Source organism: Crocuta crocuta, unplaced genomic scaffold (assembly GCF_008692635.1).
Source record: "Crocuta crocuta isolate KB4526 unplaced genomic scaffold, BGI_CrCroc_1.0 scaffold6, whole genome shotgun sequence".
Lineage (NCBI taxonomy): Eukaryota > Metazoa > Chordata > Mammalia > Carnivora > Hyaenidae > Crocuta > Crocuta crocuta.
In genome coordinates this window covers 5,093,776-5,110,019 of record NW_027531917.1, presented here as the reverse complement: position 1 = coordinate 5,110,019, position 16,244 = coordinate 5,093,776, and the positions used below count along the sequence as shown (strand labels likewise).

At 33.4% G+C, this 16,244-nt stretch overlaps 1 protein-coding gene across 1 annotated transcript in view; it reads left to right on the top strand.

Moving 5' to 3' along the window:
- The window catches only part of ARL6 (ARF like GTPase 6), a 34,384-nt gene that overhangs the window by 9,970 nt on the left and 8,170 nt on the right, over positions 1–16,244 (top strand). Inside the window, exons 5-6 of the mRNA XM_077774889.1 lie at positions 1,533–1,627; positions 14,491–14,620. Of these exons, the coding sequence (XP_077631015.1) occupies positions 1,533–1,627; positions 14,491–14,620 (225 nt within the window). The remainder of the gene's footprint in view (positions 1–1,532; positions 1,628–14,490; positions 14,621–16,244) is intronic.

Here is a 16,244-nt window from a genome sequence, read left to right as displayed (position 1 = left end):
GTCATATCAATTTCTTTTTTTTTTTTAATTTTTTAATTTTTTATTTATTTATTTATTTTTTTCAAATAGTTTATTGTCAAGTCATATCAATTTCTATAGCTACTACTAATGTATGACTGGTAATAATCTGTATTTGTTTTACTTAATGATAGGAAAAAATAGAACTAAAAAGTTGTTTTATTTTTATATTCATGTGATTACTAATAACATTGAACTGTAAATTAATAATTTATGACTGGAATAAGTGATTCACAAAAAATCTGTAAATGTCCAATAAATATATGAAAAGATATTGAACTTCACTAGCAATTAAATGAAGTACAATGTAAATATGCTTTTAGATTGGCAAAAATGAAAACAGTGTTAAAAGTCCTACTGAAAACGGGTGGGAAAAGTACTGATACTAGTATAAGTATGATGTTGGTAAAGCATATCTGGAATACAATTTGTCAGTGTTTATGTAAAACTTTTAATTTTGTATGTATTGCTAAAAATTTTAGTTCTAAGAACAAATCTTAAAGTATCAAAAAATTTAACAATTGTATTTAGGAGGATGTTTATTCCAAACTTTTTCATAATCATGAAAATTAAGAATAATCTCTAAGTCCAACAATAGAAGTTTGACACAGTATTTGATGACACACCCATGCAATGGGATACCTTATAATGGTTAAAGAAAGGTGCAGAGGGAATCAGTGACTTTTTTAAGGGCCACTGTCTATAGTGCCACTAGATCTATAATCTCTAAGGGCCACTAGATCTATAAGTGAACCCTTAAGCCAGTTCAGTATCTGGTCATCAGTTTAAGAAATTGAATAAAATAAAAGCTATTTGTAATTATTACTTCCCAGAACTTGTTTCAAATGTAGTTTTGTATACTTTTGTATCTTCTTAATGTAAAACGTATTTATCACTATGGTTATGGTAAAAAGTACTGGTATAGTGTTTAATGTTTCATACAAAAGTAGCTCAAACTAGGGGTGCCCAAGTGGCTTAACCCAAAGTTAAGTGTCCAACCCTTGATTTTGGTTCAGGTCATGATCTCATGGTTTATGAGTTTGAGCCGCACATCAGACTCTACACTGATGTGTGGAGTGTGCTTGGGATTCTCTCTCTCTCATTCTGCACAAACTATACTGCAAAAAAGATCAAGGAAATGTATATGTATCAGAAGGCAGGGTATAAAACAGCAAGATTCCATTTAAGTACAAATGTAGATATTCATATACGAATTTACACGAAGAAAATGTCCAAATTGATTTACCTCAAAGTATTAATGATTGCATCTGTGTAATAGAATTATGATTTTACTTGTAATTTTTTAAAATTATGAAATAACAAGTCATTAAAGTTAACAGATTATCAACCGAGAACAAATTATCTTCTATAAAATATGACTAACGATCATATATTAATCACTCATACAAACTAATAAATGAAAAGATAATACACAGGTTAGGAAATGCAAATGAATACTAAATATGGAAAATTTATGAGTTTATCTTTAATATTCTCATTTTTATATTATACAGAGAAGGACAAGCCATCATTTTTGTCATTGATAGTAGTGATAGATTAAGAATGGTTGTGGCCAAAGAAGAACTTGATACTCTTCTGAATCATCCAGGTATATTTGTGTGTCTGTGGTATCTGTGCTTTAGTATCTGTTTACATGAGATGTTTTGTTCTTTGGTGTTGGCAGTGAGTGTTATTTGTTTTATGTAATTATCTCTAATTTAAAACTTTTGAGGGGTGCCTGGGTGGCTTAGTCGGTTAAGCGTCCGACTTTCGCTTGGGTCATGATCTCGCAGTTCGTGGGTTCGAGCCCCGCGTCGGGCTCTGTGCTGACTGCCAGCTCAGAGCCTGGAGCCTGTTTCAGAGTCTGTGACTCCCTCTCTCTCTGACCCTCCCCTGCTCACGCTGTCTCTCTCTCTCTCCTAGAAATAAATAAAACATTTAAAAAAAAATTTTTTTGAATTTTTTATTGATATCTAATTAATACAGTGTTATATTAGTTTCAGGTGTACAATATAATGATTCAACAATTCTATACATTAATGAGTATATTACTCCCCTTTATTTTTTAATTTTAAAATATAGTAACTATGCAGAACTTATATCTTTACCTATAACACATTATATGTGTTTTTTATTTTTATTTTTAAAAATTTTTCATTTATTTTTGCATGTACTTTTTAAAATTTTTATTTAAATCTAATTCAGTTAACATATAGTGTAATAATGGTTTCAGCAGTAGAATTTTGTGATTCATCGCTTACATATCACACCCAATGCTTATCCCAACAAGTTCCCTACTTAATGCCTATCACCTGTTTGGCCCATCCCCCACCCAAACCCCCTCCAGCAACCCTCCTCTTGTTCTCTATCTAACCGTCTCTTATGGCTTACCTCCTTGTCTGTTTTTATCTTATTTTTCCTTCTTTTCCCCTATGTTCATCTATTTTGTTCCTTAAAGTCCACATATGAGTAAAATCATATGGTATTTATCTTTCTCTGACTTATTTCACTTAGCATAATACATTCTAGTTCCATCCATGTTGTTGTAAATGACAAGATTTCATTCTTTTTGATTTCCAAATAATACTCCATTTTGTATATATATACCACATCGTCTTTATCCATTTGTCAGTCAGTGGACCTTTGGGCTCTTTCCATAATTGGGCTATTGTGGATAGCACTGCTATAAATATTGGGGTGCATGTGCCCCTTTGAATCAGCATTTTTGTATCCTGTGGATAAATACCTAGGAGTGTAATTGCTGGGTCATAGCGTAGTTCTAGTTTCAATTTTTTGAGGAATCTCCATTCTGTTTTCCAGAGCAGCTGTCCCAGTTTGCTTTCCCATCAGCAGTGCAAAAGGTTCCTCTTTCTCCACATCCTCGCCAACATCTGTTATTTCCCGAGTTGTTAATTTTAGTCATTCTGATAGGTGTGAAGTTGTATCTCATTGTGTGTTTGATTTTTATATCAACTAAGCATAGTAAGTTACTTTTTTTTTAATGTTTTATTTATTTCTGACAGAGAGAGAGAGACAGCGTGAGCAGGGGAGGGTCAGAGAGAGAGGGAGACACAGAATCTGAAACAGCCTCCAGGCTCTGAGCTGGCTGTCAGCACAGAGCCCAACATAGGGCTCAAACCCACGAACCGTGAGATCATGACCTGAGCCAAAGTCAGACGCTTAATGGACTGAGCCACCCAGGTGCCCCTGTAGCTTTGTAATATAGCTTCAAATCTGGGATTGTGATACCTCCAGCTTAGTTCTTCTTTCTCAAAATTGCCTTGGCTATTTGGGGTCTTTTGTGGTTCCACACAAATTTTAGGATTATTTTTTCTATTTCAGTGAACAATACTATTGGTATTTTGATGAGGATTGCATTAAATCTGTAGATTGCTTTGGGTAGAGTGGACATTTTAACAATATTAATTCTTCCAATCCATGATCATAGTATATCTTTCCATTTGTGTTGTCTTCAATTTCCTTCATTAGTGTCTTACAATTTTCAGAGTACAAGTTTCACTTCCTTGATTAAGGTTTTTGTATATTAATATGCATTATGTATTACAGATTTTTGTATGTATATAACAAATATATAACAGAATTTTGTATATTAATTTTGTATCCTGCAACTTTACTGAATTCATTTATTGGTTCCAATAGTATTTGGTAGAGCTTTTGGGCTTACCATGTATAGTATGTGATTTGCAAATAGTGAGTGAAAGTTTAACATTTCCCTGCCAATTTGGATGCCTTTTATTTCTTTTTTTTTTTTAATGTTTTATTTATTTCTAGGAGAGAGAGAGAGAGACAGACAGTGGGAGCAGGGGAGGGTCAGAGAGAGAGGGAGTCACAGACTCTGAAACGGGCTCCAGGCTCTGAGCTGGCAGTCAGCACAGAGCCCGATGCGGGGCTCGAACCCACGAACCGTGAGATCATGACCTAAGCGAAAGTCGGACGCTTAACCGACTAAGCCACCCAGGCGCCCCTGGATGCCTTTTATTTCTTTTTGTTGTCTAATTGCTGTGGCTAGGAATCATAATACTATGCTGAATAAAAGTGACCAAAGTAGACATCATTGTCTTGTTTTTAATTTTAAAGGAAAAGTGTTCAGTTTTTCACCATTGAATATGATATTAGTTGTGGGTTTTTCATGTGACCGTATTATGTTGAGGTATTTTCTTTCTAAACCCACTTTGTTGAGGGTTTTTTATCATAAATGGATGTTGTATTTTATCAAATGCTTTTCTCCATCTATTAAGATGATGATCATATGGTGTGTATCCTTCATTTTGTTAATAGGGTATATCACATTGATTTATTTGCTAATATTGAACCATCCTTGAATCCCTGGAATAAACCCAACTGGATTATGGTGTATTGTCCTTTGTTCAGTTTCATTGTCTAACATTTTGTTGAGAATTTTTGCCTCTGTGTTTTAGAGTGTCTTTCTCTGGTTTGAGTATTAGAGTAATGCTGGCCTTATAGAATAAATTTGGAAGGTTTCCTTCCTTTTCTATTATTTGGAATAGTTTGAGAAGGATAGGTATTAACTCTTCTTTAAATGTTGGTAGGCATCACCTGTGAAGCCCACTGGTCTTGGACTTTTGTTTATTGTAGTCTTTTGGTTTTTTAACTCAGTTTGTTACTAGCAATCAGTCTGTTCAGATTTTCTATTTCTTCCAGATTCAGTCTGGAAAGACAGTCTGTTTATAGGAATTTATCTGTTTATTCCAAGTTGCCCAATTTGTTGGCATATAACTTTCCATAGCAGTCTCTTATAATCCTTGACATTTCTGTGGTGTCTGTTCTTCTCTAATTTCTGGTTATGTTTATTTGGGTCCTTTCTGTCTTATTTTCTTGATGTGTTTGGCTAAAGGCTTATCAGTTTTGTTTATCTTGGTTTCATAATCTTTTCTGTTGGTGTTTTTGTCTCTATTTCATTTATTTCCACCCAGAACTTTTATTTCCTTCTTCTAATAACTTTGAGCTTTGTTTGTTGTTCTTTTCTGTTTCTTTTAGGTAAAGGATCAGATTGTTTAATTGAGATTTCCTTTGTTTCTTCATGTAGGCCTGTGTTTCTATAAACTTACATTTTAGAACTGCTTTTGCTGGGGCTCCTGGGTGGCTCAGTTGGTTAAGCTTCTGACTCTTGATCTCAGCTCAGGTCATAATTTCATGGTTAATGGCGTTGAGCCTCGCATCAGGCTGTTAGCTAAAAGTGCAGAGCCTGCTTGCGATTCTCTCCCTCTCTCTCTCTGCCCCTTCCCTGCTGTTTCTCTCTCAAAATAAATAAACATTAAAAAATTGCTTTTGCTGTTTCCCTAAGATTTTGAAGCATTATGTTTTCTATTCTGTCTCTAAGTATTTATTATTATTTCCTTTTTGATTTCTTCATTGACCCTTTGGTTGTTTAGCCTCCTTTGTGTTTTTTTCTGTTCTTTTTTTTTTGTAATTGATTTCTTGTTTCATACAAGATGCTTGATATAATATGAGGATTCTTAAATTTATTGAGACTTGTTTTGTGCCCTAACATGATCTGTCTTGGAGAATATTCCAGGTGTATTTGAAAAGAATGTGTATTCTGCTGTTTTGGGATGGAATGTTCTGTATATATCTGTTAAATCCATCTGGTTTAATGTGTTGTTCGATGCCACTGAACAAAGTTCCTTATTGGGTTTCTGTCTAAATGATCTATCCATTGATATAAATGGAGCTTAAAGCCCCCTACTATTACTAAATTACTGTCAGTTTCTCTCCTTTATATCTATTAATACTTACTTTGTATATTTAGATTCTTCTGTGTTGGGTGCATAGATGGTTACAATTGTTATATCCTCCTATTAGATTGATTTTTTAATCTTATTTATTACTTTTCTTTGTATTTTATTATAATCTGTGGTTTAATATTTATTTTACCTGAGGCCACCTGGCTGGCCTTGTCAGCAGAGTATGCGACTCTTGATCTCAGGGTTATAAATTCAGACTGTACACCCTACATTAGTTATAGAGATTACTTAACAATAAAATAATTTAAGGGGCACCTAGGTGACTCAGTCAGTTCAGTGTCTGACTTTGGCTCAGGTCATGATCTCACAGTCTGTGGGTTCGAGCCCCACATCAGGCTCTGTGCTGACAGCTCGGAGCCTGGAGCCTGCTTCAGATTCCGTGTCTCCCACTCTCTCTGTCCCTCCCCCTCTCACTCTCTGTCTCTCTCTATCAAAATAAAATAAAGACATAAAAATTTTTTTTAATTTAAAAAATAAAAAATAAAATAAAATAATACTCATTTTATCTGGTATATGGGCTGCTACCCCAGCTTTCTTATGCTTCTGTTTGCATGGGAAATCTTTTTACATGCCTCCATTTTTGGTTTGTATGTGTCTTTAGATAGGCAGTATATAGATGGGTGTTTCTTTTAATACATTCAGTCACCCTGTATATGAACTTTTTAAAAATGATGTATAAATTGTATATAGTCAAATGCTTAGATATTGAGTATGTAGTTCAGTAATTTTGACTAATGCATACACTCATGTAACTCCACTGCCTATCAAGAAACAACATTTTCATCATACCAGGAAGTTCTTTCACATTCTTTCCCAGTCAACACTCCACACCTCATACCAGAGAACTTCTAAACTGATTTCTGTCACCAGATTAATTTTGCCTATTCTACAGCTTCATTTAAATTGGGGGAAACATACATTTTTGTGCATAAGCTTTTTTATTTGGCAAAATGTTGTGGGGAATCATCTGTATTGTTGTATATATCACTTGTTTATTCCTTTTTATTGCTATGTAACATTCTGCTATGTAAATAACCCACAGTTTCTTTATCCAGTATCCTGTTGATTGACATCTAGACTATTTCTAGTTTAGGACTATTATGAATAAGTCTAATATGAATATTCTTGTAAAAGGCATTTTGTAGACATGTTTTCATTTCTTCTTTGAAAAATTCCTAGGAATGATACTGCTGAGTCATAGGATAGACATTATGGGTCATATTTAAAGTAACTGCCACTTAATTTTCAAAGTGGTCATACTATTTTACATTCTTAATAGCATATGTGTGAGTTCTAGTTTCTTTACACCCTCTCCAATGATTGATGTAGTATTTTTTTTTCACTTTAGCCTTTCTACTAGCTGTATAATAGGATCTCATTTGCTTTTAATTTATATTTTACTGATGATTAAAAATGTTGAGCAATTTTGCATATTTTATTTACCATTATACGTTTTCTTGTAAAATGTCTTTTTTTTTTTAATGTTTATTTATTTTGAGAGAGTGTGTCTGTGCAAGTGAGGAAGGGGCAGAGAGAGTAGGAGAGAATCCCAAGCAGGCTCCACACTGTCAGCGCAGTACCCAATGTGGGACTTGATCTCACGAACCAGGTGATCATGACCTGAACTGAAATCAAGAGTCTGACACTTAATTGACTGAGCCACCCAGGTGCCCCTCTTTTGTAAAATATCCTTCTAAATCTTTTGAGCATACGTTTAATTTGGTTATTTGTCTTATTATTGAATTTTAACATTTCTTTATAAATTCTAAATAGAAGACCTTTGTCAGATATTTGTGTTTTGAAGATTTCTTACCAGTATATGGCTCACCTGTTTATTTTTTTTCACATTATCTTTTTTTTTAAGTTTATTTACTCATTTTTTTTTAATGTTTTTTTATTTATTTCTAGGAGAGAGAGAGACAGCGTGAGCAGGGAAAGGTCAGAGAGAGAGGGAGTCACAGACTGAAACAGGCTCCAGGCTCTGAGCTGGCAGTCAGCACAGAGCCCGATGCGGGGCTCGAACCCACGAACCACGAGATCATGACCTAAGCGAAAGTCAGACGCTTAACCGACTAAGCCACCCAGGCGCCCCTATTTATTCATTTATTTTGAGAGGTGGAGGGCAGAGAGAGAGGGAGAGAGAGAGAATCCTGAGCAAGTTTTATACTGCCAGTACAGACCCCGACACAGGGTTCAGTCTCACAACTGTGATATCAGGACCTGAGCCTAAATCAATAAAGAATTGGGCACTCAACCAACTGAGCCACTCAGGTGTCCCATTTTCACAGTATCTTTTAATGAACAGATTTATCTAATTTTGGTGAAGTCTAATTTACCAATTTTTTTTAATTTTTTAATTTTTAATTTCAATTTTAGCTAACATACAGTGCAATATTGGTTTCAGGAGTAGAATTCAGTGATTCATCACTACATTCAACAGCCAGTGCTCATCACAAGTGCACTCCTTAGTACCTGTCACCCATCTAGCCCATCTCCCACCCATCTCCATCTATCAACCTCAATTTTTTTTCCTTTTAATACAAACTGTTTATGTACTCTCTAAGAAAGATGTAGCTACTGCCTTAAGGTTACTAACATATTCCATGTTTTCTTTTAGTAGCTTCATAGTTTTAGTTTTTATGTTTAAGCCTGGGAACCATCTTGAATTAAATTTTGCATTTTTTTTTACAGATATCCAGTTATCCCAAAATACATTTGTTGGGGAAAAAAATTTTAATGTTTTTTTATTTATTTCTGAGAGAGAGAGAGAGACAGCATGAGCAGGGGAGGGTCAGAGAGAAAGGGAGATACAGAATCTGAAGCAGGCTCCAGGCTCTGAGCTAACTGTCAGCACAGAGCCCAACACGGGGCTCGAACCCACAAACTGTGTGATCATGACCTGAGCCAAAGTCGGAGGCGTAATTACCCGACTGAGCCACCCAGGTGCCCCAGAAAAAAAAGTTTTTTCATTGAATTACTCATCAAAATCATTTGACTTTCATGTTTATTGAGTTTAATTTGTATATATATGTGTGTGTCTATTTCTGGAATCTGTATTCTATTCCACTGATCTCTTATGTACTTTTGCATTGTCTTTATTATCATGGATTTATAATAAATCTTGAAGTCAGGATAAATTCTCTAACCCTGGTCAGCTTCTTCAAGATAATTTTAGTAGGTTTAGGTATTCCATATTTTTAAATAGTGTTTAAAATCAGCTTATTAATTTTTCTAAAACTCCTGCTCGGATTTTATTTTGATCCTATTTGGAGATAGCTGACATCTTAACATTAGACTTAACATTGAATGTTCCAACTCATGAACATGGTATGTCACTTCATGTATTTATGCTTTTCTCAATTTCTCTCTTTTACAGTTTTCTATGTAGGTCTTACACATCATTCATTCAACTTATCCATAAGTTTTTATATTTTCAAAGCTATTGTAATAGTATATTTCATATTCTAATGGTTCATTGTTATTATGTGAAAATATTGACTTTGTATTTTGGGAGGTTGCTAAATACACTTATTCTAGTAGTTTTTCCCTAGATTTCTTAGAATTTTCTATGTATAGTCAACAACAAAAATTCTGCTGCTTCTGTTTTTAGTCTTTATGCCTTTTATTCTTTGTCTTATCTTATTGCACTGGCTAGGACCTTCAGTACAATGTTGAATAGAAATGGTAAGTCTTGTCTTTTTCCCACTTTATTTCTGCCCTAAATACTGGTGTTCACCTCCCTTCCTTACTGATAAATCCTATGTGGCTTTTTATATTTTTCCTCCAGAATAGGACACTTTCACCTGCATTAAAAACCTGTTCAGGTGCATATCCTTTTTCCTCAGTGATTTTCTTAATGACATCTGGAAACTCTCTCTGCTACCTTTTGGTTGGTAGAAGCTACTTTTCCTGTTATCTTGACATTTTTTAAGCTAAATCTCTTTCTAAAATTATCAGACCATCTTTTATTAGCATTAAATCCTCCACTTTCCTTTTGCTTTATGTTCACATAATAACTTCACTTTTTCTTGAATCATGTTAGAGTGTATAGGGTTGCCTTTCTTATAGGAGTCCTGCACTCACATAAAAGCTATATTTTCAATACAAGATGAAAAAGTATTTCATGAAATGTGCAAGGTTTTAATGCCTACTGGCATAACTGCAGCAATGACTTCATGAATTTGCTTTTCATTTTTTACACTGGTTTTTATACTGGATTCATTTACCTTGAAATGGCAGGCATCCACAGCTTCAGCCCTCAGTCTATGGTATATATCAAGAAATTCAGCTTTTTCTTGTAATGTTGTGCCTTCTTTCCACTTCTTGGGAGCATTTCCAACATTACTGGAGCACTTTGTGTGGGTCCCACAGTATAATTCAAGGTTTACAGTATTGCACAAACCAAGATGAAAAAATATGTGAGAACTGTAAGAGATAACTTTTACTGTGATACACGATTTACTGGAGAGAACTCACATAGAAATGATTAGTGTCACATAGCATTTTAAGCAGATACTTTCAACATCTGCAGTAGGTGCAAGCAGTGACTTTGAAGTTATCACAGTGGTACAGTATGTATTGCAGTTAATTTTATCCAGTTATGAATTAATACTGCATCTTTACACTTGTTTGCACTTCTCTTAACTGTGAATGATGCCGTGTTTGGTCTATGTGCATGTAAATTTTGATGAATTTTAACTTTTTATAATAGATTTGTCTATCTTTTATGATATTAAATGATAAATTCATCTTGTATCTATATGTATTTTATGCATTCATGCGATAACCTAACATTTTCTTATTTTTCTTCTATGTTTCTAGGCTACATGATTTGTTTACAGGTTTTTTCAAAATGCTCCAAGTCTCCAAAAATTTTTCAATATATTTACTGATAAAAGGGCATATATAAGTGGACCTGCATAGTTCAAGCTCATATTATTCACTGACTTTTATCAGTCGTCCATTGACAGACACTTAGTGTTGTTTCTGTATCTTATTCCCATTCTTTACTTACCACTAAGTATGCTTCCCACTAGGGTTTGCATATATCTTTCTTTATTATAATGGTCAAGGAAATTTTCTGCTATTTCTAATTTTCCAAAAGTTTCCATCATAAACTAGTGTTATATTTTACCAAATGCTTTTTCTACATCTATTACAATGATACTGTGATTCACATATATTAAACCAAACTCACATTTCTGGGTTAAATCTCATTTGACCTTTGATTATTGACCTTTTTACATATCATTGAATTGGATTTGCTAACATTTTATTAAAGATTTTTGTTTTTGTGCTCATGAGGTTCTGGTTTATAACTTTCTTAAAATGTTCCAGTCATCAAGGTTATAGAGGCCTCATAAAATGGGTTGGAAGGTATTTACTTTTCTCTTTTTATTTTATTTTTTTTGGGTTGGAGAGAATTGGTATTATTTCTTCCTTACATATTAGGTAGAATATATGAATGAAGCCATCTGGGTTGGGATTTTGTGTGTGTACAGAGTGTCAGGGCATAGGGAGACTATGAATTATGAGTTAAATTTCCTAAGCTGATATAAGGCTGTTTAAGTTTGATATATCTCCTTTGGTCACTTTTGGTAATTTGACCATATTTTTAAATTTATTGATGTTGTCAAGTTTATTGGCATAAAACTGTTTATAATATCGTTTCACTGTCCTTTTAATGTCTATAAGATGTCTGTATCTTCCTTCATTTTTAATATTGATAATTTATGTTTCCTCCTTTTTTTCTTGCTCAGTCTTTTAAAGAGTCTATTGATTTTATTAACTTTTTAAGAACTCTGGCTTTGTTAATGTCTTCTGATGTTTTTTTTTTAATTTTTGTTAATTTCTGCTCTTTTATTATGAATTTTATATACTTACATTGTATTTCAGTGTCTATTATCTTTCTCAGTTGGAAACATTTTTTAAGCTTTTTTATTTATTTTGAAAGAAAGAGCAGGTGAGGGGCAGAGAGAGAGAGAGAGAGAATCTGAAGCTGATTTACAGAGTCTGCCCAGAACCTGACTCAGGGCTCAAACCCACGAACTGCAAGATCATGACCTGAGCCAAAACCAACAGTCGGACACTCAACAGACCACCCAGGCACCCCTCCATGTCACAATTTTTTTATATGTTTGTTTTCTATATTATTTAAAGTATTTTCTAACTTAAACTTGCTAATTCTTTTTTGACCCTTAGATTATTTAGTTGTGTGCTACTTAGTTTCCTAAATATTTGAGAATTTTGGAGGTTTCTTTTTGTTATTGATTTCTAATTTAATTCCATCTGATGGAATAACATATTCTATATGATTTCCTTCTTAGAAATATATGGCCCAACATATATGGTCTGGCTTGGTCACTCTTCCATCTGCAATTAAGTAAAGTCTATATTTTGCTGTTGTTGAGCAAAGAGTTTATACATGTCAGTTGATAGTGTCCACATCTTATACATTCTTATTAATCTTTTTTTTGTCTGTTCCATCAATTTCTGAGATAGGGGCCTTGAAGTATCCACCTATGATTGTGGATTTCTTTATATTTCCCTTAATACTGTCAAAATTTGCTTTATGTATTTGGAAGCTTATTTATTAGATATATGTGCATTTAATATTGTTTTGTCTTCTTGAGTAAATGATTGACACTTTTATAATTTTTAAATGCCTGTATTTTTCAGAGAGAAAGAGAGCGAGAGGCAAACTAAGAAACAGACTCTTAACTATAAATAACAAACTGATAGTTACCAGAAAGGAGGTGGGGTGGCAGGGCGGGGAGGGAGATGGGTTAAATGAGTGATGAGAATTAAGGAGTGCACTTGTGATGAGCACCAGGCGATGTATGAAGTATTGTATTACTATATTGTACATCTGAAACTGATATTACACCGTATATTAACTAACAAGTTTAAATAAAAACTTAAAAGAACACTGACATAAAGTAAACTGCACAGAGAACAATAACCAAAAAAAGGCAGTCTTTTTCTTTAATACCTTTCATCTTGAACACTACTTTTTCTGATAGTATCTTCTTACATTTAAATGTATACATAATATGTTTTTCTGTGCTTTTCTTCCCAGCTTGATTGTGTCCTTATGTTCAAAATGTGTTTCTTGTAAACATCATATAGTTATGTCTAGCTTCTTTTTATCCATTCTGACATTCTCTCTTCCAGGGTAAATTCTAGCTGGACTAACTATGTAAATGTAAAAGTCACAGCAGTACAGCAGTAGAAGAAACTATGGGTGAAGTTTAAATAATTCCAGAGTAAGAGGAGACCTTTCTAACTATAACACAGAATGCAGAATCCTAAAAGAGAAGATTGATTAATTTTACTGTATAAAAAGTTTTTACTTACAAAAGAAACCATGAGAAGTCAAAGGCAAATGTCAAGCAAATGGAAATATTTGCTATTTATATCATAGCTAGAAGACTTTTTCCCTTACTACTTATTGTGTTCCTACAAATCAATAAGAAAATAAAAACTTAATAGGAAAATGGGGAAAGGATTGGATAAGATAGTTCACAAAAGAGGAAATAGAAACATCCTTTGAATATATAGAAAAATTCTTGACCTCAAATTAAACATATTCTAATAGTACTGTTTACCTATCCTCCGGTCACATAGAAAAGATCAACAAGTTTGATAACACTCTTTTGGCAAAGGCACTGGAAACATTCATTTTTATACATTGTTGTTGAAGTATAAATTTATGCAATTTTTAAGGGAAAGCCTTTCAGTAATCCCTGTCAAAATAACAATTTACATATTCTTTGACCAGCAACTCTACTTCTCAGATTTAACCTATAAACATACTGGCCCATGTACAAAATTTGCTGTGTACATTTTTATTCATTTCAGCATTGCTTATAGTTTTAAATATTGGCAACAACACAAATATATCTCATGGGGACAGATTAAACAAATTGTGATACATAGTATTAACAGACAATATTCTGCTCATTATGTACTGATATGGGACAGTCTTCAAGATATGAAATTAAGTGAAAAAGCAAAAGATATAAAACTGAATAGTCTGCTATTTGTATAAAGAATAATGTATAATAATTGTTTGCAAATATTTCTAAAAAAGATACCAAGACATAGGTAATATGGGTTAACTCTTCTAGAGAGGACAAGTGGATGCCCTGAGACAAGTGGGATTCTTTTACTGTATATGCCATGTTATATCTTCTGAATTTTGAACTATGTAAAGATGTTATCTATTCAAAATTGAAAAATGTTTCCAAAATTATAACAAGGTAAAAATATTTTGTTAAAATAATCTAGTTTGTTACCTAAAACCTGTGACTAAAATCTGAAATGAAGATCTAGTTTATCCTCTACTTCATTGAAGTTTGCCTCCTTTCTACTGACAATAAAAACAAAATAGTTGACCCCTTTGCAGGTGCTGCTCAGTAACTGTTTAACAAGCCCCAATGCCCACCTCATTCATCTTTGTTTTAAAGCTCCAACCAGAGGCAGATAGTCTTAAGAAGAAAGGTTTTTGTTTTTAATTTTCCTGTCATTCAAGTACATGCCTGACAGTGTGTGTTTTCAAATGTTTTTATATGTTTGATATAGGAAGAAGAGGTTGTAAAACAGTATTAGCGAATTTAGTTTTAAGAATTTGAGGGGAAAGGACCAAAAAGCTGGAGGAGTGATAATAGTCTATTTTCTCTTTCAGATATTAAGCACCGCCGAATACCAATCTTATTCTTTGCAAACAAAATGGATCTTAGAGATTCAGTGACGTCTGTAAAAGTGTCTCAACTTCTGTGTTTAGAGAACATCAAAGATAAACCATGGCACATTTGGTAAAGTTTTATATTTATTTTCACTTTGTCATTCTGAAAAATCTCTCTGAGCTTCAATTTTTCTTTGCCAAGCTTATTGTGTAAGTGACCTAACATGATAGGATATAAGCTAAGCATTTTGTTGTATAGAATTGTGTCAGTGTGGGTGCTCATGAATATATATTGTTAAAATAGTTTCAAATCTTGGGGCACCTGGCTGGCTCAGTTGGTAGAGCATGTGACTCTTGATCTTGTGGTTGTGAGTTTAAATCCTATTTTGGGTATAGAGACTGCTTAACTAAGTATGTCTTAAAAAAAACAAACACCTTTTCAAATATTTTTAGGGATGTAAAAATATAAACTAGTCTTTAAAAGAGTAATTTAGCCCACTTACCCCATTTCAACCACACTGATTTCCTTCTTCACATTGAATCAGCCATCCATAGTCCCATCAAAACGTTTGTACTTGTTACTCCTTTTACCCACATTGCTCTCCAAAATAATTTTCCTGGCTTGCTATTATACTTCCTTCAGGAGAGAGACCCCTCCTGATAACCCTCCAGAATATCATTATATCTTACCCTTGTCCCTTATTCTTTCATACATTGTTTTATATTTCTATTGCGATGTCTTGTCTGGGTATTGCTTCTTTTATAGTCCATCTTCCTATACTAGTGCATTAGCACCATGAGAGCTGGGATTTTATCAGTTTTGTTTACTCTGTAACCCCTAGAATAATAATAGTACTAGGTATTTAGTATGTACACAACAAATTTTGGTTTATAGGAGTATATAGAATTGGGAATAATTCATTTGAACATACTAATAAAATTGAACTCTTCAGTAATTAGTATCTAAAATTATTATAGAGCATTTATTCAGAAAGCAGTTTCTTATTGATATATTTAACTCCAGTGTGTCTTTCTGCCAGAATATTCCAATAAGGGTTACCAGAAGTTATATAGTAGTGTTTTAGTGCCAACCTTACATTAATTTAAGCTTCCTTCTAACCACCCACCTACCTCCCCCTGCTGCAGTATGTCCTTCTTTTGCCAGTTTCCCTTTTTTTAAAGAAGGTTTTTAAGAGAAACACCTAACACAGAAGCAGAGAAATCTACTGCCTCTAGAAGGAGAAACAGAATATGGAACAAGGAGATAGTAGAGCTCAGAAAAGAACTTTTAGAGCTAACCTTGGTGCTGAAACAGAGAAAGCCCTTCAAATGCCTCCATACTCAGAGCAACCAGAATCTCTACCCAGGAGTAAAACACTGCATATCTTGAGTAAAACCCTCCTTACTTTGAAATCAGAGGAAGAGTCAATTTTACTAAATGTCTTTTGAGTTGGATTTGAAGTGCTGTGTTATTTGGTCCGTTAAGAAAGGAGAGATTTTAGGTAGAGAAATCTCTTAAGCTAGAAACTTTGTATTTCTTTAAATCATACCTAAATTGATAATGTCTAAAGTAAAATAATTTTTAATTTTTGCATTGTATTAAGTGTTGTGACTGTTTTGATAGAAAGTACATTAGAAATCTGCATCTAAATTAGTAAAAAATGTAGTCCTACTTTTAATTTTGAAATAGAAATTAATTTTGCAAATGGAAAAAATCTTTCTGATTAAAATAATCAGCAATTGAATTATAATAG